Genomic DNA, 27,440 nt, shown 5'->3' with positions numbered 1-27,440 from the left:
AAATGAAAACACAAAAATAATACTTGTAATTGTCAGTCTGACCTGTGAATTTCAATCTTTTCCATTGGAGGGTAAATTGCTTAAGGCTAGGTACACACTACACAGTGTTTTCAGCCAACTATCGATCAGTCAGACGAGAAACGACTGATTGACCTGATATCACAGTAGTGTGTACCCAGGAACGATGAACGATTATCATTCCAAAGCACATGAAATTGTTGTTCAAACTGATTAAGAATTTCGTTCAGCAAAGGAACAATGTTGTTCCAATCCGGCAGTGTGTATGCACTCACGGTCACGATCTCTACAGAGTTTACAGAGTCATGATTCAGCCTATGGTTATGACAGATGAAGAGCACAGATCTGAAGGTAAATCTTGTAAAACGTGTATAGTGTGTACACATGAATCGGCACGCTGATCGGGACTTTTTTTTTTCCTAATCAGTTGCTGGTAAAATTGTTACAGATAAACCATCGGGAGAAAATTTCTGTAGTGTGTACCTAGCCTAAGACTGTTCTCTATTTAGTTCTGGCTTTGAGGCCATGATCCTGGACTGCTCTGTCTACTTGACTAAACTGCTAACTCTTACACTGAAAGAATTAAGCAAAGGGATCAGAAATGCTTATCTGAATTAAATAGAAAACTTAATTTAACTCAAATTTTCCAAAATTTTAGTTTGCAGTAAGATGAAATAGCAAGAGTATCTAATCTAGTATGAATTCAGAACATAGCCTGAGTATATTTTGTAAGAGCTCAAATATTATAAAGCATAAAGGTCATTACATGTTCTTGAATTGGGTCAAAGATGGTAGCACACATACAGGATAAAGGGGAGTTCATTAGACACTTGAAGAAAGGTGTATAGTTGTCATTATACAGTTTTAAAAATGTACAAATGAAAGTTAACATACCTGTAAGAATCACATGCATTAAAAGATGGATAAAACAAGCACATGAGCATGGACACTCCCAACACTAGGATGAAGACAAACATTTTCCTTTGTTGCTCCTTACCTCCGAACTATCACCCCTTTATCCTACAACTATCCTCCCTCTATAACTCCAGCCCTGCTTGCACATACTAAGAACAATAGTGAAAACACTGATTACCCTCACAATACAGTGTCCACTTTGGTGTCTACTAACAAACATATTAATTTTCTTTGTCCTTTCTGTTTTCTTTACTAACTCATTACAGTCTAATTCCCTTTCTTTTTATTATCTGCACACCGACCTTTTAAAAGAGAAAATTACATAGGAACATGGACTTACCTGGGCACCGAGATCATTGTACAGAAGTTTTAAGGCTGTTAGTTGCTCGTCCATATGCTTTGGATGATCAGTCTGTTGTTTCTGAACAATTTGCCTTCCTGTCTTAATAACAGTCTCAACCTCCAACTTCACTTCACTCAGGGTCTTGTACAGTTTCTGAAAGAGAAGTACGTTACGTAATCTTAAGCAACATAAAACACGTTGACAACTGGTTAGTTCAGAGAGATTACACTGGAGCAACCTTTTAAAAACCCAGCACAAAAATAAGTTTTGCTTGTGGGTGTATCAGAACAGACTTTACATTATGTTCTGTTTCTGACACATTTAAGACTTGATGTGTCGTGAATGGTCTTTCTCAGTGTGTCTGATTTAATTACATGGAAAATAACCCTTTTAAAAACAAGTGTAGTGGCATTGCTATTACATAGTACATACTGGTGGGTCAGGCAGGCACAATGGGTGAATCACTCTTTTGGTTAATAATACTTTACAAAGTAATATTATGAAAAAATTAAGATACCGCTTAACCGCAGAATTTAAGAAAAAATTATAGGAGTATCCTGGATGTGGCCTGCAATTTGGGAAAAATTCCTATTGCTCTTGCTGTAGTGACAGCATATGTGTTTGGTGGAGGACAACTTGTTCTTGTATTCAGTGCCCTGTGCCACTTTAGCTCAAACCTAAATTTCAAGGACCTCAAGCTTGTATGTCGGTAAGTTTAAGGTCATTGACTGTGGATAATGTATTTAATGCTACCATCAAGTGTAAGAAACACTGTATGACCTGTAACCCATTAGTGCAGCCATCACTATTGATATTGGTACTTGACCTATTAGATCCACTGAGTGCCCTAGGAAAAGAGCTTACCATGCATCCATCCATGTGTTTCTGTATGACATCCGGATCAATATCCTTAACATCAAGAACACCAAGCTCACTTGACACCCCATCTAAGACACGTTTGCAGTCCAGCATCCTTTGTTCAAAATTAGCAGGCTTTTGGAAAAGCTGGAACTTTGTAGACACCTCTCGCAGCTTCCTCTGTATAAATAAAATATTTGCATATATCTCTCCTTATTCTCTTAAGCTCATCATCATTTTGCAACCCAGTTAAGGTGATAAAGTGGAACACACTAGTAAAACACATATAGTAAGGCAACCTGAGACACACACACATGTAGATAGATATACATATATATATATATATATATATATACAAACACAAACTGTGATTTTAAAACAATAGATTAAATACATATACATTTTGCAAGATTGGGATGCAGTTGTATCTTCAATGAACTTGCTGACATTTAAAACAACAGCCATTAAAGATAAGATTACAAAGACTATGACCTCGAGGTTAACGCTACTCTACCTTGAACTGTTATATGTCTATATCATACATGGTTATAGTCAGTAGTTGACAAAGATGAGTGGCATGAATACTTGTATAGACAGCTGTTATCTTTATCACCCTCTGACATAACTCTGACATTACTACTGGTCAAGAACATATGGGATAATACACACTTGACTGTGAAATAACAGGCTGTAACAAGTGATAAAGTGGTTCCATGACCACATAAAGCACTGGGTCGCTCACCGGTCATGGAACTCTGAATGACTTCTCATATTATTACTGTTTATTTTATATGGCAGAAATCATATTATGCAGTACTGTACAGGAAATATGGAACCATTTACATCAGTCCCTGCTCCATTGGAGCTTACAATCTAAATTCCCTACCACACACAGACTAAGGACAATTTGGTAAGAAGACAATTAACCTATTGGTATCTTATTGGGCCATGGGAGAAGATCAGAGCACCCGGGTGAAACACAGATAGGGCTCAGGTCAGAATTGAATTCTTGACCCCAGTGCTGAGTGAGAGTGATGCTAACCACTATGCTACATTGTTCATATCCTTATATTTTACAGTATTATTGCTTATAATACATGAGATTGATATATTAAAACAATCTTTGAGTTCTGCTTTTACTTTGTCAGTGTGCTGAATGCCAATTCCACACTGTGTTTGCGAATTTACACTTATGGCCAATGAATAGAGACTGGGAACATGTAACGCAAATATCTGCATGCAGAAAGAGCAAAATAATGCCGCTAAAAGAGGAATGAGGTGAAAATTTCCCAGAACAGTTTTGGAAATTAACTCATCATTAGTCATAGCAGCATCACACCTGCACAGCCACATCCCCATCTAACATGCCAGAATCTTGAAAGGGTGACAGATTTTCATCCTCTTAGAAAAAAGAAGAGAAAGAAACCGCAAAATAAAAAAAACTATATAAATGCTGCATCTGATATATATAAATAAATATCTATCTATATCTATATATCTATCTATCTATCTATCTATCTATCTATCTATCTATCTATCTATATATATATATATATATATATATATATATATATATATATATATATATATATATATATGATTACCTGAAGTAAATCCAGTTGGGATCCTCCACGTGGGAATTTGACCTCTGGAGTCGATCCTATCACAGGTCGCAGGTTTCTCTTCAGTTCCTCCAATGTTGTTTCATGGCTACTTATATCAGCTTGAATTTTCTACAACAGAATAGATTCAGACCTTCATTTACAATTTGCAGCAAAACAGAACAGATAGCTAGGGGCATGGGTACTGAGCGTGGCTTGGTCACATGGGTGGCAGGGCATATGTAGCGCCACATTTTATTACCAGCACTGTTTGCATGATTCCTGCTACTGAGAGAGCAGAGCAGCAACAAAGGTGATTGTCAGCGGTGTCAAGACTGGTAAATACAGTGAATAGTGGATGGACCTTCACCAAAGCAATAGTATACAGAAGGGAGAGAATTCACTAGAAATGTATTGCTTTTCTTTCTTAAAAAAAGAGCAAAACAAAACTATACATAGGAAAGAGTTGTCTCAAAACACTATGTATAGGAACTTGGGATCTACATCTAATCTGTGTGTCATACAAATTTGATTTAGTTAATTACTAAAATGTAAATGAAGTGCTCACAATTATTGGTATATTGCAGAAATGCCATCTCTGCCTTACCCTTAAAACAGACAATGTAATAAAGTTTTCTTTTTTTTATCATGTGTTTTTTATAGCTAATTTTTAATCAGGAACACAAGCAGGCTGAGACTTGTGACTTGTGAGTGTACTTTACTACAGTTGATTTCTCGCATAGTTTTGTACCTGGTAATAAATACACTGGATAATTGGTAATCAATAGCCCGTTAAGGCTTTTCTGTGGAGTGTTGCTCTTGTATGGACTGCATTGGCCTTTACAGTTTTTAGGACAGGATGCTGTAGGCTACATTTGTAGACTGTAAGAATAATTCTGGACAGCTCTGATCATACACACTGGCTGTAGCTTACTGCCACAGATGGCTTGTACAGTATTTACCACGGAACACCAATGTGTATACCAGTTACAATTTAAGGATACAAAGAATGTATTAAATAAACAGCTCACTATACCTCTGACTTCAATAGAGCATTGTAGAATTGTTTATCCCTTTTAACTCTGCCTTATTTTAGCAGGACCTTTCAGTTTAAAGTCATTTGAAGTAGCAAGCCATGACTAAACACTTGCAATCCAGTAGAGGGCAGCAGAGTGTTTTGGGTTGGGCAAAAGAAGCTGATCTCCAAACTTTTTTCAATCATGCAAATGTACTGATGTTAAATCTCTGTGGCTGACATCTAACTGTTTCTAGAACAGAAATATTTTGTTAAAGTAAATAAGATCTGACTGATGGGTGCAAAATCTGAATGATGACATACCAGCAGGACACGCAGCATAATATGAAGGCAGAACACTGACTAGAGTGAATACAAAAATGTGTTGTTTCAACTCCAGTATCAATACAACTGAAGTAAGCCATTAAGAGTGACCCATCCCTTTACAGTTACTACAATACTGACATGTGGAGAAGTGATTAAGTTGCAGATGAATATAACAATGAGGTAGCTCCCACACACATGAAAGGCATTGCTGAGATACCTGAGCCTCCTGGGGCAATCGCAGGGCATCCACTCTGTCGGTCAGGTATGTGGTCAGTTGTTTATCCAACTCTTCCAGAGACTCCTGCAGTGCTTGCAACATGTGATCACTCTCACGCAAGGTCTGCAGGTGCTGCTCCAAAGAGATCTGACGCTGCACAGCCTGAGAAGAAACAATATCCTTGGAACAACGGTTCAGCTTCATAGTTCTAGCACAACTTTCAAAGTCACCTTCCCTCTACCAGGACTCCACCTCACTGCCGGAGTGTGCTGCATTCCAACATGTTCAAAGGACTACAGAGGTTTCAAGGTCCTTACTAGTAAAAGTTTATTTTAATGCTATGAAATAAGTTAAGATATGGGATAATGCATCCCTTAAAAGATTAGAGGCCTGATTCATTAAGGAAGGTAAAGCAAAAAAAGGAGTAAGTTTTCTCCAGGACAAACCATGTTACAATGCAAGGGGTGCAAATGAGTATATTATTTTGCACATAAGGAAAATACTGGCTGTTTTTTCATGTTGCACAAAAATACTTGATAGCTTTATTTGTACATACAAATTTAAAGTTGATCTAGGACAGTGATGGCTAACCTGTGACACTCCAGGTGTTGTAAAACTACAAGTCCCAGCATGCTTTGCCAGTAGATAACTAGCTGATAGCTGGCAAAGCATGCTGGGGCTTGTAGTTTCACAACATCTGGAGTGTCACAGGTTAGCCATCACTGATCTAGGACATGCCCTACCCGAACTATAAATCTGCCATTACATTTTTAATTTACCTCCCCCTTCAATGCAACATGGTTTTGTCAAGCTACAAAGTTACTTCTTTTTTTTCCTTTACTTTCCTTAATGAATCAGGCCCTAGATGTCAACAACAATTTTGAGGATTATATAAAGGTACAATGTAAAAAGCTGAGACCTTTGCCACTGAAAACAGACCTCTGGAGTGACAGGTCAAGTATTCTATTTTTCATAATGTATAAGTTATAGTAATAAGCAGTACCAAACACAGTGCTCGGTTCATTAACGATCAGAAGAAATAATGCTTTTTTTGTCCACAAACCACAAAACTGAAAATAGAATTATAACACTTCTCCTACTTCCTGCTACCAAAGACTCCAAATGAACACAATTATGAAATTGATATTCAATACGAATATTAATTAAATGTAAACAAAGTGACATTTCACCATTTTTTCCAACGCACTGTTTAATATTGAACATGATGATGATCGTTACTAATAGAATCATTACAAACTAAGCGTTTTAACATTGCATTATACAGCTATAACGGTCAGACAAATTTTGAATATCCACACTGCTGACACTCGGTTGGTGATACCAGCTGACTGGGGGTCATGGACACGGGAGACATCGGATCTGTTAGCTGGGAAGATGGGTGAGGGGGAAATTAAGGGCTTGGCTTTGTGTAGTGTCAATCAAGTAACAATCACTCACCTCACTCCCAGTATAGGTAGGCTACGTAAAAGATAACTTATATTAAAGTCATATTCATTGTGGCGTTCCCTCATGACCATACTCCCTGTTTGTCTGGCAGGTTACATCACGACTGCAGTACAACTGGGAGGGCTGTGCGAGAGGGGCAACCACCAAGGGCGCAAAAATGAAGGGAGGCGTAGGGAATGAAGAACATATTATGTTAATTTGGTTACAATTAAGTGTTTGGGGGGGGGGGCATCATATTTCCTTCTTGTCCCAGGCGCTAATATTTTTAGCTACGGCTCAGCAGAACACCCTGCATACTATTTCATCATCATCATTTATTTATATAGTGCCACCAATTCCGCAGCGCTGTGCAGAGAATATTGCTCATTCACAGCCAATTAATCTACCAGTATGTTTTTGGAGTCTGGGAGCAAACTGAAGCACCTGGAGGAAACCCACGCAAACACGGGGAGAACATACACACTGCACACAGATAAGGGAATCGAACTCATGACCCCAGTGTTGTGAGGCAGAAGTGCTAACCACTCTCCATTATTTTGTGATATAGGTGTGTGCATCAATGTACAAAAGTAATGTTCAGGACTGTTTATAAGCTGATCGCATGACTAAATATGGAAATGAAGGGTGGGGAATTTAAATGTGGTAAAATGATTTTAGGAGTGTTTGTATTGTATTTGCTGCAAAACCATCTGATGGAGTGACAGAAAAACCACAAACCTTCTAAAGATAGACTTGGTAATAATAAGAGTATATATTATTATATATACTTTATTAACCACAGTGTTTTGACTTATTATTTCAGCGTAAACACATCACTATACCAGTTGTTCCAGTATGGGTGAATTATAGATGACATGGCCTGGCAGGCAATCAGGAGGATGGATGTGAGGAAGCACCACAGTGATTGGTCTATATAATACATTTACTAGGGTTGGTGTGAGTGATTGTTAATTGACAATACGCATAATGGAGCAGCTGATCTGAAGTTCTGTTTTTTGGATTATGCCAGGGTTTCCCAAACCCAGTCCCCAGGGCTCCCCAACAGTGCAGGTTTTCCGGATCACATGTGACATAATTAGGACCACCTGTGGATCTGTTACATTGTGTCAGTCAGTAATGAATACACCTGTGCTCCAGCAAGGAGATATCGAAAACCTGCACTGTTGGGGAGCCCTGAGGACTGGGTTTGGGAAACCCTGGATTATGCCGATTCCGCATTCAATATCAGTGCTTAAATTAAAACCTCCTCTTTAAATTTTATTAGGAATTTTTGCATTTAGTAATTTAAAAGTAGTTGTCGGCATTTGGACAGCCTTTCTGTTTAGGAAATTTCCACCCATGTTGATAGCGGGGACTCTGCTGAACGCCCTTGACTGCAGACAAGAACTGCTGCATACTCTTTATATGCTTCTAGCCTGATTCCTCCTGCACAGTGATCTGTAAGGCTTCCAGGTCATAAACAGTGCAGTGTGGCTCTTGGCTGCAGTTAATAGCAATATTCTCAGGGAAGAAAGTAAATAAGGAGGAGGTTGTCCAAAACATGTGCAATATTACTGAAAGGAGTTAGTTACTTCTGGCAGTATTGCATTATTTAATGCAACTGGCATATAGCAGGGAATAATGAACCAAAGACTGCATCTCAAGAGTGGATGTAAGACCATCATGTGATACTTAAATGCAGACCCGTTTCAGCCACATACTACCCACTACTGCCGAGTCTCCCAGTCAATCATGTAAAATAATACTATTGAGCCAGGGACACCAGTATAAATCCTCCATTTTTTTTTTTACTTTAAGTATGTCAGTATAGAGTACATTAATCTGCACGAATGGACTTTATTTTAACATTAAAGCTCAGGAAAAGCAAGACAACAGCATAGAATGTTCAAGTCACTGGCACACAATAGGAAATTTAACAACTTACTAAATGACTCAGTTCCTCATAACGGGCATTAAAGACCTCCAGCTTCTCACTGATGATGTCATCGAGGATTCCGCCATCAATCAAGGTTTGACCAAGCTCACGGATCTGTGTTCTGTTGTCTGCTGGGTGCCGCAGGACTGACTCTAAAGCCTGGTAAATTAGACAGAAACTGCATGCCTTAACAAAAAACATATTTCACCTTAACAATATAGCAATTATGTGTCTGATATTCAGAAATCTCCTGCTCAAATGGCATGAAAATAACTATTACTATTTCAGGACCAGGGAAAAAAAATCTGTAATGATGCTTCTTTTGGCATTGTTCAGATTTATACTAGCCGAAAAAAAAAAAAATACATTAATAGAATTCACATTCTGCAAACCTTTATAACAAAATGGTAAATTCACACTCCAGTGATATATACATTTTATGAAGATGGTGTTAAAATATATTTGCAAGGCAATTTCTATTTAAATTATTAGATAACCCAGCACAGAATACACATATTCTCAAAGAAATTATAAACCACATATGTGGCTTACAGGTCCATATCAAGAAAATTACCAATAACTGACAGTATAAAACAAAACATAAAAACATAAAACATAAAAACAATTGCTCCTCCACATTAGAGACAAAACTGTGTACCCAAAAAATATTTATATCAAGCTTTATTAGATACCTCCAATGCTTCATTTTCAGGGAGATTTGCAGAGTTCTGTATTCGTTCATCCAATGTAGTTAGCCAAGCTGTCTCCAGGTTCAGATAATGGAGAAGTTCTATCCAGCAAGACCACACTTCCTACAGGATGGTGAGACAAAAGTATTAGTAACAAAGCCTCAGACATTACTGTTTACAATGCTAATCCATGATAACTATTCCCTTAATGAATTATAATTCTTGCTGTTCAAATAAGTAGATTGCATAATTTTGAAGCATCTCCTATTTCTCTTTCACATGAAAGTCCCATGAAGGTGTCTTCAACACTTCTAAACAGGATTTAAAATTCAATTGACTTGAATGGTAGTGAATCTCATTAATATATGACAAAGGATTTCAGAGAATGCAGAAAATCTGTTGACCTAAATCAATAGAATGTGGCCAATTGATGTTTTACCTAGAAACATTAAATGCCTAAATGTAATTTAAAGGTTATTTGTAAAAGTTGAACAAAAAAAAAAATAGTAGCACTAAGCACTCTAATACAAAAATATTTAACTGTCAAAAAAAAACAAAGTCTATGGACATATTAAAGATATACTAAAAATATTTTTTAAAAAATGTTATTATTTTTTCAAGGATAAAGAAATTGCATAAATACACGTAGGTACTTGTCACCAACTGAATAATAATTTGTAACTATTTTCTTTGATATGGATGCTGATGGAGTTCTGCACCCTGTACAATTCCAAGCCCGTTCATCAGGATCCAAGATATCCCCTATGCCTGGGGATTGTGGGATAATAACAGACTGTAGAAGGTGGAGATAAGCCCCCTCAAGTTCGATCTGTTAAGGCAGAAGGAATACGGAGGGGAGAAATGGATCGGGTTGCGAGAAGGGATCAGTATAGTGAATAAATATGGTATGTATGAGGAATTGAAAGAACCTACTGGCAGGTATGCGGAGGCATTCCTGGAGCTCATGAAACTCCAGGAAAATGTGAAGGCAGGCAAGACCGTAAAGGAATTCAATTCTGTCCAGCCTTGAACACCTGGGGGAGTTCCAGGGGGGTTGTTACGTTGCTCCGCAAAGAAACCGTAAAGGAACAAGGACTGAAAGAAGGAGATAAACAGTACATCCCCATTCCAGTCCTCAAAGTATATCTTGATAGTCTCAATTTGCAGCATAAAGCTGTTCACATGTTTTGCTCAGGTTGACACCTAGGTATTAAATATTGTGCAGCTCCCAATGGAAATTGTAGTTATGTTGAAGAAGGCTAATAGTTTCCATAGGTATATTCAGAGGTAAAATCTCTAATTTATCAGAATTAATAGTGAACATAGAAACTCTGTAATGCTGAAGCTCTTTACAAATTGAGTGAAGGGAAAGTGGAGGTTAGTAATAGTAATCAGCAAGTGATGAGTGTATAAAGTGAGCTTGTGCTTCCGGTGCCCTAACTCTTGATATGTACCCACAACACACCAGCTTGCAAATAAATTTGTATTGTCTAACAAATTAAACCATCTTGTATATCGTTGTCCACAGGAATCCGAAAAAGTTCAGGGCTCCTTACAGGATCATGTCAAGGCAAAGCTTTTCATTACTAAACAATGTAATAGTTCTAGATTAAAAGACAGCAGTATTGTTGGACTCAGCAATACCTCCAAAGTGTGGCATTTTCCCCGGATCCTGTTACACAGAAGCTGATAGTTGTCCAGAACTTCCTTTAGTTCAGATGTCAGGTCTTGGCCACCGGCTGGTCCTTTGGCAGCCATTGTCATGATGTTGTCCTTCAAGATCTTCACTCGCACCTCTTTCTGCAACACATCCTCTTTCGCTCTCTGCACACAAAAGTAAAAATATGCTTACATCATTGAAAAAAAAAAAAAGTTCTTTATTTAAATAGATAAAAAGAACATGAACCCCATGACTACTAACCACAATCCTCCTGTCTTGTCTTCCCAACTCCCACCTTGTCCCTCTCAAGTCAGCCTCCTTATTTTCTCTCTAGTGACTCTTATATCTGCTGTCCCTCTCTGTCAGTCACTACATTGTCTTCACATGACCTACAGAATGAAATTTAAACTCCTTACCTACAAAGCACTCAACCAATCCCTCCTCCTACATCTCCAACCTTATCTCTACCACACTTTTGCTGCCCCATCTGCTCTGCCGACAGCCGCTTCACTGCCACACTGATTACCTCCTACTCACGAACCTCCACGACTTCATCTGGGCTGCTCCCCAGCTGTGGAAAGATCTTCCACCCACTCTCCAAGGCTTCAAGCGCACCCTTAAAACTAGCTGCTTTATTCAAACCTATCAGCTCTCCTCCTAGCTCCTTAGTTTCAGTCATCACCCTGACTCACCCACTCGGTATCACCCTATTTCCCTTTCCTTTAGGATGTAAGCTGTCACGAGCAGGCTCCTATTTCCTTATATTCTCTTTATACTATTCCTTCCCCCTCTGTACCTCTAGACCTGCTTCACTAGCCCTTTCGTCAGGTGCCCAGTCCTACTTTACATTAGACACTTTACTCCACTCACTATTCTGTAAATAACTTGATCAATGTTGTCTGTGTGTAATTTATTTAATCAGAATGTCTGGCCTTTTGTTTTTCATTCATTATGTAAAGTCAAGGCCGGATTAAGGAAATGGAGGCCCCTGGGCTAAGAGGGCCTCCATTCCCCCGTGAGCCGCTCGCCCCCCCCCCCCCCCCCCCAAAGAACTTACCTCCTTCTCCTGGCAGTGTAGTCCTTCCGCAGCACAACCAAAGCTCCTTACTGAGGAGATCTCGTGAGAGTGAGACTATGAGTCTCACTCTCACGAGATCTCCTCAGTAAGAAGATTACTGAGCGCCAGGGAAGGACTACAGTGACAGACTCAGCAGCATTGATCAGGCCGGGGGCCCCCGCGCACTGATCAATAATGCTGCTAAGCACTTTCAAGGGTCCCCTGGATGCCCGAGGCCCCTGGGTTGTAGCCCAGTTAAAACCTCGGATTAATACGGCCCTGTGTAAAGTGTTATGGATCGTTGCTGTATACTACTGTAAATGTCATAAAAGGCACTGCAGACCTTTTGTTGTGCCCTATAAATAATAAATAATAAATGATAATAATAATAATTACACCTTTTTAATATAGTCTGCCCACTCTAATTTAAAACATGTACATGTCCCTGGAAAACATGTACATGGCCCTGTGAACATTCTGGACATAACAAATTAAACTCTCCAGTTCATAGATAAATTGCTTACTTTCATTTCTTCTACTGCACTCTCAAGCTCTTCTGGAGACTTGTACTCGAAATCCTTCTCCAAATATTCCTCTTCAGCTTGCGTCATCCATTCTTGCATCTCTGCCAAATCCTTCTTCAAATTTACAGCCTTCTCCTGACTCTCGGACAACCTGTTCATCTGATGAATTACCTGAAAAGCAAACATTTACACAGCGTTGGATCCTTTTGCATGTGTAAGGTGATCACTGGCACATAGCTAAACTATAAACATATAAGGACTATGCGTGCAGTTATTTGCACAGCATACAACAAAACTGATCTAAAATTAAATACTGTGATTTTCAACCAACACTGGAATCCTGTCAACTACACTCACTGCCTGTTATGTCTACATAAAAGTGGTTCTCAGTGGCAGCTGCACACAGGACAGAAATCACATTTCTCTCTATTTCAACATTACTGTCTTAGACAAGATAACGGATTAATGTAACTTACGCAAACTGCCCAAAATGTTGGCTTTGTTTGAAAACTAGTTTTGAGAATCTTCAGACTAGACTGTCAATAATACTCACAGTAGTTACTTCTGTTTTTATTGATGTTCAGTGATATTATTATCTTAACAAAATGCTTGAAAATGTATAAATCACACTAGCAGTATAAAGACTGTAGTTGGAACGTGACATCTTGTAATGTGTCATTTCCCACGGGGAGATTAGAAACTTTTCTTATCTTTACTGTAAAGTTAAACCAAGGAATTGAATATTTCAAATATTTGGCAAATCTTCAGTTTACCTGTTTGCTTAGTCTCTCCCATTGTGCCTGCTGGTCAGCGAGTCGAGGCAGTAGCCAGGTGTGGATCATAGTATCAGAGTGGCTTCTTAGCCCTGAATCGACATCGGTTAACTTGTTTAGACATCCTTCCACGGCTTCCATCTCATTCACAAGAGCCTAGAAGGATTGTACAGAAATGAACGTGAGCTATCTGTAGAACACAAAAATAGTCCCATGTCTCAAGCTACAGAAACAGGCTATTTTTGGAATTTCACGCTCTGTAATTCATGCTATTTTTACACTTTGTGTTGTCAACAAAGGTTTCCATTCCCATTACATTTAAGAATACAAACCAATGGAAGAGGTTTGACCGGATTGAAATTAATATCCAACACAACTGGAAAATTAAGTTAATTTCAAATATGTTAAATGTAAGATCAAATCATATTTGACTTGTTAGTGCTTAAATATAAGGGGTTTCCCAACTCCGGATGACTTCAGGCAGGGGCTACCCTCTGTTTTACTGTTGCTCCCCCCTACTGCATGTACTATTTGGGGACCCTAAAAAGGGTTTTTATGATTTTCATGTCCTCTTTATTTGTGAGTCTTTAACAGTAACATCCTATTTGTTAACCTCATTTTTTTTTTTCAAAATGTCATTCACCTTCAGATGATTTTAATTTATTGCCTTGTACAAGTGCTGCTGTAACTTTTACTAAATATTGGTTTATCTTTCAGGCCTCTTTCTATTCCTTTATAAGATTAGTCTCAGATATGGCACAAAGTTAGACTCTTGATACAATTGTATCCAATACTGAGAGAAAAGCAACACTGCATTATATCCAATGACATTGAAAAAACACAACACACAAAAATAAAGAGGACACAAGACATATAAAGCAATTTAGTCAAATGAAGGTGGACAACCCCTGTACTCATTAAACAGACAACACATAATTGGGGATGAACCATCCAAGGTAAGAGGACAACATCAAAACTATAACACTCTAATCCATAAATAGATTTGGTTTCATTCTACTACTATTTACACCTCACCATTAATTATCAGAGATAACGATCAGCATTAGTAAAACTTTCTTTAAAGATACATGTAATCTTATACTGCTCAGAACAACAAGCACTTATTATTGCACTGGTAGGTGGGTGCTTCCTCATTCTTTTAGATCATCTATGAATCTTACCATGCACTGGTCCAGCTGTCTCTGTAGTCCTTCAGGATCTTCTAAGGATGTGTGCTGGTTTAGAACAAAATCCTTTGCCTCACTGATCCATTTCTGTACAGATTTGGATTCAGCCTAATCAAGTAAGAGAACACAAAATACACATAACACATTTAGGGCATAAATTGCTGACAAATGAAGTGTTCATAAAACAAACCTACTTTAGTACCTCGAAAAGAAAGAAAAAAAAACATCAAAGCACATACATAGACATGATCTGAGGCCTTTACACGTAAAATAAAATCATGATATCTAGATTACATACCAACTCACTGTTTCAATATATTTGCATTTATTCAAATAATTAAGGACTGCAGAGCTGTTTACTTTACACAGAAACAGTGCAGTGAGCCCTCCTTATATCACCCGCTTAAAACACAGGCTGTAGCCTGGGGAGTGTTAGAAAGAGGGTGACATATAATTAATAGTACTAATAATTTACTTTTGCGTAAACAAACACAATATATATATATATATATATATATATATAGAGATATATATATATATATATATATAGAGATATATATATATATATATATATATATATATATATATATATATATATATATATATTAGAGATATATATATATATATATATATATATATATATATATATTAGAGATATATATATATATATATATATTATATACACACACACACACACACACACACACACACACACACTCACACACAATGTTGCGAAGAGGCCTGCTTGCTACACCTCACTCATGCATAGGGACAGATAAGGTCCCGGGAAGTCTGCAGGGGATGGCTACATATGCGCGGCTATGCGTGTAAAGTGTCATTACGGTACAGCAACAGCACAGATTTCTGTACAGAGGTGCGCACGGAAATTCACGATGTTGCGGTACTGGGACCAGTGCAGACGCGCAGAATTGCGGGGGACGAATCCTAATTGAATATGCCCCATAGAGTTAATTCTGTACACAGACAAACTCGTAGTCTACACACACACACAGGTGGTCTAATGAGGTAATTATATCAAGGGGAGGAGACTTGTGCCTGAAAAACTTGAGTTTGACAATTGTGTTTGTGACTGATGCTGGAAGAGCTGGCCAGTCAGTAACGAGCCAGACTGTGTTTAGCTTAGCATTAGGGTCACCAGGAGGTGTAAACAACGTGACTGTTTACTGGTGTCACACTGACGAAGTATTGCTCTTTATTGTGACGCAAACAATAAAGCACTGCTTAATTTGAAGCAGTCTGTGTCCGAGTGATGTTTTCAGAAGGTGTCAGAAGTGCTACAACATTTACATATATATATATATATATAAACAGGGAGTTCCTGGACTACTTCTGGGACATTGCGAAGCCCGACTAGGATGTTAGACTGGCAGCTACAGAAAATCTTATTCAGTACCTGAAATCTAGTGATAAGGCAGATGACCTGAAATACACCTTTAAGAGGCTAGTGGAAGGTTTGGCAGCCACTCGGGAAGCAGCTCGGCCAGGATTCAGCTTGGCCTTAGCTCAGGTTCTGCAGTGTTTTGAAGAGATCCCATTGTCCACAGTGTTGGAACATCTTAGTGACAAATATAACCTTCAGAAGGTGAATAAGAAATCGGTGCCGAATGCTGCCTTTGGTAATTTTTTTGGTGTTCTCACCCTGTCCCAGTCTGGTCGTCTTGCCAAGTGGAAGAAAGATATGGTGTTTGCAGTATGCTGATGTTATATGACTGGAGTACAGACTTGCAGTTGCTGAGAATGCTGACCACATATTATTGAAAGAGAAGTGGTGATTAAGCTGTGTTCCAGTCTCTGGATTAATTATACAGATAAGCGATATAATTCCTTGGGTGTGTGTAACACTATGGTGATGGGCTATCACTAACACACTGCTCCTACTAATCCTATGTTTTTAATATTCTGTCATTTTATATATGCAACACTGGACTTATACCCGTGGTCCTAGAGGACCGTCCAGCAAGCGTGGAACCTTGAACTGTTGTTTTATTATTACTTCCCCACTGAACCTGGGTTAAATTCCCTAGTAACACACCATTGTGCGCCGTATCCTTATTTGACTTTATACAATTCTGGACTTACCTACCAATTACAAGGAAGGCTGCCTCCATATGTGGAAGAGGTGTTTTTGTGGACTATCTATTTATTTACTTGATACATTACTGTTGTGAGCGCCAGTGTTTATTACGTATTTTGTTAGTTATATATATATATATATATATATATATATATATATATATATATATTTTAACACATCTCTTTGAACAGAGAAAAATCAACAGAATTGCCACCTTTCCTTTCATAGGGACACTTTTCTATATAATGATAGATTCAAGATGTCTTATGCAAGTTTTCATGTTTTAATAGACAAGGGCCGACACAGGACTTTAAATTAAAATAGATATTTTTTAAACGGTAAATGGTGGCATAATACTGGATTCTCATTGAAGAGATCATGAAAGAACAGTATTATTTCTTGCAATTAAAGTAAAAAAGGATTTTACATATAGCAAAACAAATGTAAGACAAATATGACAGTAATACCTGCATAGTAAAACAGATGAGAAAAAGTAGACATAAAAGGCCACACAATGTACTAGTAGTACTCTAAAGAATAAACCCACATTATTCAGTATGGCCAAGGCTGCCGATTTCCCTGAATTATGAACTGAGTAAAGTGACTTTGTTTGTTTAACCTTGTTTTACCATTTTATTATATGTATGTTCTTTTTTATGTAACAAGACATATATAACTGTGCTGTACTTACAATGGTTTCATGTATTGATCACTGAGCAACATACCAGTGTAATTTGCAGCCCTATCCTCATTAACATAAGCCTACAAATGAACAAGTCACTGGCTCCAACAATATCAGCACACTCATTTCCTGGAATAACCAGCACTGTCTATGCATGTATTATATATTGTGTTCATATAAGGGGAGAACTGGGAACTGAGGTCTGAGAACTTGAGAGATGCTGCTAATAATTTTAAATATAAACCAACATTTTTCATTGGTAACTGAACAACATAAATGAAGCATAATATATTGATGCTGGCTTCCCCATAAACCTAGACAGCACTGGTCTGTACATTCTGGAACAACCTTATATCATTGTGTGAATGTATTTTAAATGGGTTATTCAGTGATAAATCACACATCTCCATTGATGCCACCAATTTATAGGAGTTACTTAGAGCCATACTGTAGGTAAATAAATTGTATGGACATGACAGATTTTGACAGAAAAATAATATGTTGCTTTTGAAAGAGGAAGGGATGTATTACAATGCAACCTGTCATCCCTACATATATTGGGGCCTATTTATAAAACGGTTACCTCAGAAACACAGTGCAAACACAGATTAGTTGAAAATTACTGGGCAAAAATGCCATATATTTAAAAAAAAGTTACTATGAGGTTTTATAACCTAATTGGTGCCTTACACTTGTACGCTAAGACAGGTCTGACTTAGTTTAGGTTGAGGGCCAGTAGTTTTGTTGCAATTGTTACTTAACTATTTATAAGTATATCTCTGCAGTCCTGTCAAATACTTCTGCCCACTTTTCAGGAAAGACCCTGCCCCACTTCTGCCTCACAGTGCTGGGGTGCAGTAAATGGATATTTCCTTCACACTTGGCTTTGTAACTATATATACAGGTAAGAGATCTCCAATTTTATCCAGAAGGTACCAAAAAAAACAAAAAAAGGAAATAGCTTCTGAATCTCTGTGATCAAGTCATATACAGAGACATGGTCACTAAGGAGCTGATGCGTAAAATGCAATAAAAAAAAAGACGCAATTATGTGTATCTTCCTTTTTAGGATATCTACGACTCAACAAAGTACGCTGAATGCGACTGGATTACTAAAGTGTTTGATTTGTTTTAACCATTGTTGACATGCCTTTTAATCTAGATTTAAAAATAAATAAATATTTTTTTAAAAATGGTACCCCCCCTCTACCAAAATCAATCTAAGCATCAATTTATAAACATTAATAAAGTATCAATGAACTACATTCTATCAATGTATTGCATAGCAGCTAAATTCCACGTGGTGTTTAGTCGCTACTAAAAAAATCAGATTGAAGCCACTCTGTATTAGTTAGTTCCTCACAACCTTCCTGGCATCTATATGTTTTTTTTTTCCTTTTTTCCTCCAGTGGCTTAAAAGATGGAAGACATAAGATGACTCCTCGATGGCATTAGGTCTGTAATAAACTGGTAATAGAGGGTGTCAGGGAATGTTTATTTTGTTATAATATTTTTTCATGGTGTCAGTGTTTCTATCTAACAGTATTTTTTCCTATGGCACTACAGTATATGAACCATCTAAGGGGAATGGGATTTAAGGATTATGGGACTAACTAAAGCCTTGGTTATGGGGAAATTTTTTTGGGATCCCCATCATTGTGCCTCTGAAACTCCCAGCACCTAACTAACTCTAGGAGGTGTAAAACATTCTTTAACAGTAACTCTTTTCAAAATATTATATATATATATATATATATATATATATATATATATATATATATATATATATATATATATATATATATATATATATATATATATAAAATATCAAATAGACAGTGTGATACCTCCTGACGAAGTCCTTAGAGATGAAACGCGTAGAGGTGTTTGTGGATTCTCTTTGACTTAGAAACTGCTTCAGATTGAGCTGTCCGTGTCTGGAGATCAGAACTGAGCTGTTGTGTTATCTATGCCTGAAAATATTTATCATCTGGTGCGTGCAATTTTATTGTTTGAAATAAACATTTTACTTGGTTAATGCACCATGGAAGCGCCCCTGTCTATTTGATATTATAGGAGTTGGCTGTTCCCCCGTGGAGATCGGGTGATAGAAGGGAAGGACGCGCAGACTATATCCTGCTGGTGTTGTGAACTTTCGTGGAAAAGAGATTGGTCACGAACGAGCACGTTTAAGACTGAACTGTCTATTATATATGAACTGTGCGCACCGTTTTTTGCATTGTGTATATATATATATATATATATATATATATATATATATATATATATATATATATATATATATATATATATATATATACATACACACACATATAAATACATATACATACACATACATCTCTGCAACTGAAAAATAGGTTTGTTGGTTACAATTTCTAATAATTCTCCCAAAAACTAATTAATAATAATAGTAGTAAAATACCACAAAAAGCACCATATTTCTCAAAACAGGTTTCCGACATGATCCTATATTAGTAAGCGAACCATCATTATTCTGTTTGCTTTACCTCAAATGCTCGCAGCTTGGAAGAAATGTCATCTAGACTATAGAGCTGCTCAGCACAGATACTCCTCAGCTTGCTCCACTGCTCCTCTATGTCCCTACATTCATTCATGTACACTGCTGTCTTATCTTCTGGAGCTCGCTTCTCAAGTAGTCTGGTTTCAGAGTACAACGTGTCGATGTTTAACTTCTGGTCTTCTAAGGTCTGTGTAAGAATCTGAAAACCATAAAAAGAACAGTGTCAAGTTCTGCCTGAAATCTAATATATGCCGGAAGAATTTCTAGATCGTTTTTTTTAAAATATTTAGATTGATAAATAAAAAGGTGTTTATAATTTTGATTCTCTTTATTGTACAATCTGTAATTGTTCTAAATCCAATTCTGTATCATTTCAACATAAATAAAGAGGTTACAAATAAAGAAAAATAAATATAACCCACATGCAACCTTTCTTCCTCATTTACAAGATAGATAGATAGATAGATAGATGTATAGATAGATATTTCATGTATATTGGGCATCTCAGTAATACACATAAATATGAGTAAGGTGAAATAGTGGCTTTAATAAAAAACACATAAAGGCATATAGTGCCATAAGACAATAAAATGCATATGCAAGAAAAGCAAATGAGCTTGGATAACACATAGCACATGGCAGAAAATCCCCTGCTGGCAATAAGTGAAATAGAGCAGAGATATATTGTGTTTATATTGCATGATTGCTATGGAAACACAATTTCTGCAGTAAGGCCTGTCAGAAGTTCATATTACCTATGGTGACACTCCAGCTATGAACAAATAAATGCTTTATTGTAATAATGAGCCTGTTCTTACCATAGATAGCAGCTGAGGAATTCTTATGAATATATCTATCGATTAAATGCACACTTTGCAAACATAAATTATGTAACATTATATTATACACTAGCTATCTGTTCATCGCACACATCTCTCTTTTATACTGCTTTCTTTTTTTTCCAAACAGACTTCTTGTCTATGTTTTAAAGGACATGAACAACCTTAAGACTCAAACATATATATTCTTCAATAAAACATGAGATTTAGTTTCGAGGATACAGAATTGCCCAACATCATTTGGATCAATCCTATCTAGTTTGGGTGCTTTGGGTGCATAGGATTTTCTCGCCAATCCCTCTAACATTAAACTTAATTTTTTATCAACTTATCTGCAACTATTAGCTGTGTAAAGTGGTACTTCAATACTAGCCTGTCCTACAAGACCAAGGTTTGGTGGTATCATAGGGATCGATAAATACTGCTTAAGCATATAATGGATGTTATACTGTTATACTGTGTACAAATGTATCTCTACACTATCATTAGGCATATATATATATATATATATATATATATATATATATATATATATATATATATATATATATATATATATGTGTGTGTGTACCTTGTATGGCCCGACGCTAATAATAATAATAATATCAATACTGTTTATCAGTTGGATGCATCTTGACATACATCCAACTCAACATAAACACTCAAAAACGTGTTTTTTTGCATATATCTTTTTCTATGTACATTCAGTGCACAAATGCGTCCAACCCTAAATGAGTCCCTATGCGTGTATACTGATTACATTCTGAATTCTCCAAACTTTAGTTTACTTTTTTTTATTAAAAAAACATGTCCCACAAAAGACTAAACATAAAAATGTGAACCTAACAAACATTCTGCAACAATAATATTAAATGGTAAATAAATTTTTCAAAACTCACCTTTGCCTGTTGTAGAGCCAGCTCCACTGCTGCTGGATCACAGAGACCTGTCAACTGTGACTGTAATTTGTGTTGACAATCCACTAATGTTTCTTTTAACACTTTCCGGGTATCTAGGTACTGTTGGCTGGGCTGGCATTCCATGGCTGCAAATATTACAACAAGTAGTATTGTATCAATACTTTTGGAATTCAAGCAATACCTTTCCAATCAAGCTGTCAGTTAAAACCTACACTGCCAAAATTTACCCCAGTCGTTGCTCTTCTGGGAGTGCAAAACGACTCCTCAAAATTCAGAAGACTCCCAGACATTCCTATTATTATTAACATTTATATTTATATTTCATCAGCATACTCCATAGCGCTTTACAATCAGGAACAAACATAGTAATGAATCAAAACTGAATATTAACACATAGCTTAGAGGGGTCCGGCTCACTAACAATATAAGCCAAAAAAGACTGAAACATGCTGGCTATAGATGTCATGCTCTAAACAACCCACCAGATGGGGCACTGACTGAAAGAGCTGCTATGTAAATGGTATTACTCAGTTTTCTCCTTTTGAAGTGGCTTATTTTCACATTGTCCCCAAGCAGAGTAGCTTTCAAGTGCCCCCCAGCTTTTTGCATTTTTTTAATGAGACTCCATCAATTGGAAACCCACAAAGTGTAATGGCCATGTCACTTATGTTTCGATTTCATTATATATTTTAAGTATTTAGCAGATTCTCTACAATGCTAAAAGAAAACATTAGTTTGAGAAGGTATTCTATCTTTACATTATGCATCAATCTATTACTACTTGTGCTGGAAATGGCAAGCAAAGATCCCAGCTATAATGTTTTTTATATATTATTACTTTTTATAATAAAAATGTGGTGTGATGTCAGAAAACATCAGCTTATTTTTTCTTTAGGAAAGTTTACATATAACACTAAAATGTTATGCACTGTTGTATATATTTAGCAGGTAAACAAGATAGAATGGTCTGGCTTGTAACTGCATTTTAAATCCAGTTTCTAAAGCACAACATGGGTCAGCACGTTCTACATTTGCAATTGTTATCTGGGAATGCAGAGTAACAAATGTTTAGAAAAGACAGCCAGAGTGGTATGTGTGTGAGACGTAACATATACACATAGAAGAAGGAGAATCTCCCATTTCTTTCCATTTCTATATATTTATTTTTGTATGACTGTCCATCGCTGCAGAGTTTTGTGGCGCCTTCATTAATAAACAATGATTATGTTGAGAACTAGCAAGTAGGTGGCCCAGATGACACAAATATCTAAAACGTAAAATGTATTTGGTATACATTGAAAAGTATAAGATGCATACCCAAAACATTAGGGAAAGCAGGTTAGTTTATAATGTTTGTGGAATAAATGTGAAAGTTTATCTACATATCTGTTTAGTGTTATGCAAGTTGTGGGGAGTCTGCGATTCCTTAATGGTAAGAAAGGGGCTGCCGTGGAGAAGAAAAAGGGGAGGGTCCCACACCCCTAGTTTAGTTATGGACAAAGTAGAGAGATCTCCCAGCGCAAAGAGAGAAAAAAAAAGAAGGGGGGGGATTGACAATTGGCTTCATTACACTGCACTATGTGGATTTGGTGTTTATACATCATTCAAATCTGTTTATCCATTTATCCATTGTATCCTGGATCATTTAATCACATTGACCCAGGAAGAGACTATTGGAGGGATCAGCTGCCTGCCCGTCAGAACAGCTGACCTATTAGGAATGTCTTCCTGTCTGAAGACCAGTACATAAGAGCTGTCTTTACCCCCATACAATTATTGCTAAACATTATCTGAGGAAGCCCCTATCGGGGTGAAACTCGTAGGTTTGTTACTTTTTATCACACTTTTTCTGTGGACAATATCTGCACTCACACATTTATCAGAGACTGAAGCGCTGACTCGCTTACATGCGCATGCGCGCACCGACGATACCTTCCAGCGGGTCTTCGTCTACCCCCTCCGGCTGTGAGTGCCTTTACACAGACCTTTTGCTTACAGGACTCTCTATACCCCAGGACACTTCTCCGGTACCAGCCTTATCTTGGAGACAGAACTTCCAGCGCTACCCAAGGCGGAAGTGCGGACTTACCATACCGATAATATTAGGTCCAGAGGGACAGTGCCTGCGGGTTTGAAAACTAAGACTGAGGCATCCACACAAGTCAACCTGGGGAGGAAGGTAAGTGCACTACCTACCCTTCCCAGATATGTGAGCGGACTCCGTCTTCTCAGTTTGTTGTTTAGGAATTTCCATTTCCAGCTTATCCGGAGTGGATGCATATTGTGTGACAGACCACCTTACATTCTGTATCCCATACAGCCTAGTACTATCTAGGACGGACTCTCCGGAGTTGGGAACTTTATTTTACTTAGGTTTATTGCTGTTGGAATCTCTCTATGTACTTGACACTTATGCAAAGGTCAGTACTAGAGACCTTGTCATAGACAGTATTTCTGTTGACATCTGCATGTTATTTATTACTGTTATACATATCCATATATGCCACTTCAGCATTAACACTTTGCATTATATCTCTGATGTGTATTTCTTCTACCTTTTATATCCCCCCTTTCTTTTTTTTCTCTCTGTGCGCTGGGAGATCTCTCTACTTTGTCCATATCTGCTTAGTGGCCTAGTGGTTAGCACTACTGTCTCTCAGCACTGGGGTCATGAGTTTGATTCCTGACCATGGCCTTATCTGTGTGGCGTTTGTATGTTCTCCCTGTGTTTGCGTGGGTGCGCTCCGGGTGCTCCGGTTTCCTCCGATACTCCAAAAACATACTGGTAGGTTAATTGGCTGCTATCAAAATTGACCCTAGTCTGTCTGTCTGTGTGTGTGTGTATGTATATTAGGGAATTTAGACTGTAAGCTCCAATGGGGCAGGGACTGATGTGAATGAGTTCTCTGTACAGCGCTGCGGAATTAGTGGCGCTATATAAATAACTGATGATGATGATGTACTATCTTCTATTGAGCTTACTCAGCATTTCTTTACTTTCGTGAAATTTTACTAGTGTATCAGATTCAGAGCGGAAAGCATAGACTGACAGGACTTTTATAAAGACTGAGCTGCCTAACACTTTTCGGTTCTAGAAAAAAAACTTGTACTACCCATTAAAAAATGTAAAGAGACCGTTTTCATATTTAATTTGCAATACAGTAAGTCAATTGGTTGTTTTGGGTTACTGAAAATGTGTGATTTTATAGTAAGTAATGCCCTATGTGTAACTGAAAAGTGTGACCAATAACCAACCTTTCTGAAATTGTTGGACTTCTCTTTCCATTTGAGTTTTCACTCTTTCGTAGCGGTCAGTGAAGTTACTCTCACTGGCTTCAATGAAAGCTGGAGCTCCAGGCTGTGAGCCTAGTGACAAGGCTTTTGCTTTTAAATGTTCAACTTGTGCGTGCAAGTCACCGAATTTGTCCAACCGAAGCTGTAAATGAGAATATCACATAAACATAATTTAATCCTGAACAGAACTATGTAAGACTGCGTCAACTTCTTAAAAGTAGGGGGCCAAATAATTTTTGATCCTCGACAAGGGAAAAAATAAAGTAAATGCTGTAACTGCAATGATGGGAATGGTGGACTCAAATATCCCCCATGCCCATCATATACAGTCTCAATGGCCACCGAATACAGCAACATATCCAGCATAATGTCCTTATGTCTATGATATACAGCCAACTAGTTCTTAAAAATAGCATCCTTATGCCATAGTCTCTGTATGCCCCAACATAACCTTCTTATGCCCAATACAAATCCTATAAACCCCACATAAAGTCTCCTTATACCTCACACAAAGTCTCCTTATACCTCACACAAATGCTCCCTTATACCTCCACAACCCTGGAACCCAGCATGGCTCTGCCTTGCGAGCAGAGGAAGAACATAGGAGCTCCACCAGTTGAGAGCCCTGATGTAAAACATAATCTACTGTAATATTAATCAAAACAACACAATACCAAGCTCTCTGTCATTGAGAAATGAAGACTGTTATCATGGATAGTAGTACACTAAACACTAGGTAGGCATATACAGTTTTGGTTCACTGCCTGGAAATTGCATCTGCCACCTATGTTACTAGTGCTCACATTTGTTTCTTTTTAAAGAGAAAATTAAGATACCCCAGTAATCTGTAGTTTGTTCCATCCATAACAATAATACCTTCATTTAATTTGGCTTTCATAAGCAGTGAACAAAATGTAAGAATATATTCCCATAATTTTGAGTCTGGGAATTAGAACTGAGACGATGGAACCACAAGAGGCTGTTTTAGGCCTAGGCGCAAATTCTATCCAGACGCAGAATATGCAGCTGAGCAAACCATGCTCACAGCAATGGGTGCAAATGCAAACACTATTTTTGTATGACTAGCAAATACTGCAAACTACGATTACTTGTATACTGCTACGCTACACTTACTGGTTAGCTCTATTTTTACAAAGCATTCAGCTAGGCCGCATCTGCCTCATAACTCTAAATCAGGCTGTGCATTTTACATTTTTCCTTCTGCCGCACAAAATGGTTTTTCCACATGCAAATGTTGCACCCAGTCGTTGACTTTGCCCCTAACACTAAATTAGCTCATATACATAACCTACAGATACAATCAGACAAGGCAATAGTTTAATCCAGTTAAACAGACAACATATATGTAGCAGAGGTAGCTCTCTAGATAATCTGGGTAATCAAGGTCGACTGTTGATGTTCTAATGCCATGATCTGCCTCTGGCTACAGTTCAGTGTCTCCTCTCTAGAGGCTACACTGCCTTCATCTGATTCTGCCTACAAGGGGTTAAGCTTTCATCATTACTCCTAGATCCCATTCACCTGTGTCTGTTCTTTAAGACACTGTCTTTCCCAGCTCTCTGAGCCAGTTCATAATGTGTATTTGCTGGTCTCTTTGAGAAACACATGTTTTCTGATCCTGACTGACTCCCTGATCACCTCACGTGTCTGGCACTCAGCTTCAAGCTTTCCAGCTTACCTGGCAAGCTACAGGCACAGGTAGTAAAGTATTACTTATATATCATAACTCCACTCCACTACAGACAGCTGAAGCCCCTCCCAAAACTTTAGGTAAGTATCCTAATAGGATCTGATACAGGTTAAAAAAGAAGCTCAGTTGCTGTGACATCACCGCCTCTATGTAAAAATCAACAAATCCACACTCTGCATTTTTGCAAAGCAAATCTGCCTAGTGACAGTCATTGTCTGATTGGTCAGTTATGGAAGCAGGAAGCATGGATACCCGCTGCATAGGGGTGAAAGAGGACATGGTGGACAGATTTAGTAAGTTACTTTATGTAAATTATTCAGCTAAGTAATACATAGCTTTGATAAATGGTAATATCAAATAGTGGCTTTATTTGATCTTTATATTTATATTTATAGCATATGCTTACCTGTCTAACGTCCTTCATTGATTGCAGTGGAAGCTCCTGAGATGGCAAAGGCTGGGCATTCAGCCATTCCTCCTCTTGTCTTATCTTTTCTTCCAAGCTCTCCAACTCTTTGAAGTAAGCAGTGATGGCATCTTGATATAAAATGCCCTTACTAAGGTCTTCAATTTGTATATTTATGTCCTTCCAATCAGCCTGTAATCTGCCCAGCGACCCTTTTATCTCCTCTTCTGGGAAATCTTCTGTAACAATACATGTAAACCTCAAATTAAGTACAGTAGTCTATACCAACATAAACTGGGGAGGGAGCGAAAACCAAATCAGAACTGATGACCCCAGACAATATTACTTGCTGACAAGTTTACAAATATTGACTAACAACAAGTAT

The 27,440-nt window shown here is 37.7% G+C and overlaps 1 protein-coding gene across 5 annotated transcripts in view; it reads right to left on the bottom strand.

The window, feature by feature from the left end:
- Positions 1 to 27,440, bottom strand: part of UTRN (utrophin) — a 541,342-nt gene that overhangs the window by 399,803 nt on the left and 114,099 nt on the right. For all 5 annotated transcript variants that reach the window (XM_075203650.1, XM_075203649.1, XM_075203651.1 and 2 more), the window contains 14 exons: positions 27,056 to 27,294; positions 24,900 to 25,080; positions 21,624 to 21,769; positions 19,872 to 20,084; positions 14,561 to 14,674; positions 13,380 to 13,535; positions 12,607 to 12,777; positions 11,010 to 11,189; positions 9,369 to 9,488; positions 8,686 to 8,835; positions 5,295 to 5,456; positions 3,739 to 3,867; positions 2,141 to 2,314; positions 1,274 to 1,429 (listed from right to left, as the gene is read on the bottom strand). In XM_075203650.1, coding sequence (XP_075059751.1) covers positions 1,274 to 1,429; positions 2,141 to 2,314; positions 3,739 to 3,867; positions 5,295 to 5,456; positions 8,686 to 8,835; positions 9,369 to 9,488; positions 11,010 to 11,189; positions 12,607 to 12,777; positions 13,380 to 13,535; positions 14,561 to 14,674; positions 19,872 to 20,084; positions 21,624 to 21,769; positions 24,900 to 25,080; positions 27,056 to 27,294 — 2,291 coding nt within the window. The remainder of the gene's footprint in view (positions 1 to 1,273; positions 1,430 to 2,140; positions 2,315 to 3,738; positions 3,868 to 5,294; positions 5,457 to 8,685; positions 8,836 to 9,368; positions 9,489 to 11,009; positions 11,190 to 12,606; positions 12,778 to 13,379; positions 13,536 to 14,560; positions 14,675 to 19,871; positions 20,085 to 21,623; positions 21,770 to 24,899; positions 25,081 to 27,055; positions 27,295 to 27,440) is intronic.

This window comes from Mixophyes fleayi, chromosome 3 (genome assembly GCF_038048845.1).
Source record: "Mixophyes fleayi isolate aMixFle1 chromosome 3, aMixFle1.hap1, whole genome shotgun sequence".
Classification (NCBI taxonomy): Eukaryota; Metazoa; Chordata; class Amphibia; order Anura; family Limnodynastidae; genus Mixophyes; species Mixophyes fleayi.
Note: the sequence above shows the minus strand (reverse complement) of the source record. Positions and strands in the feature narration are given on the sequence as shown.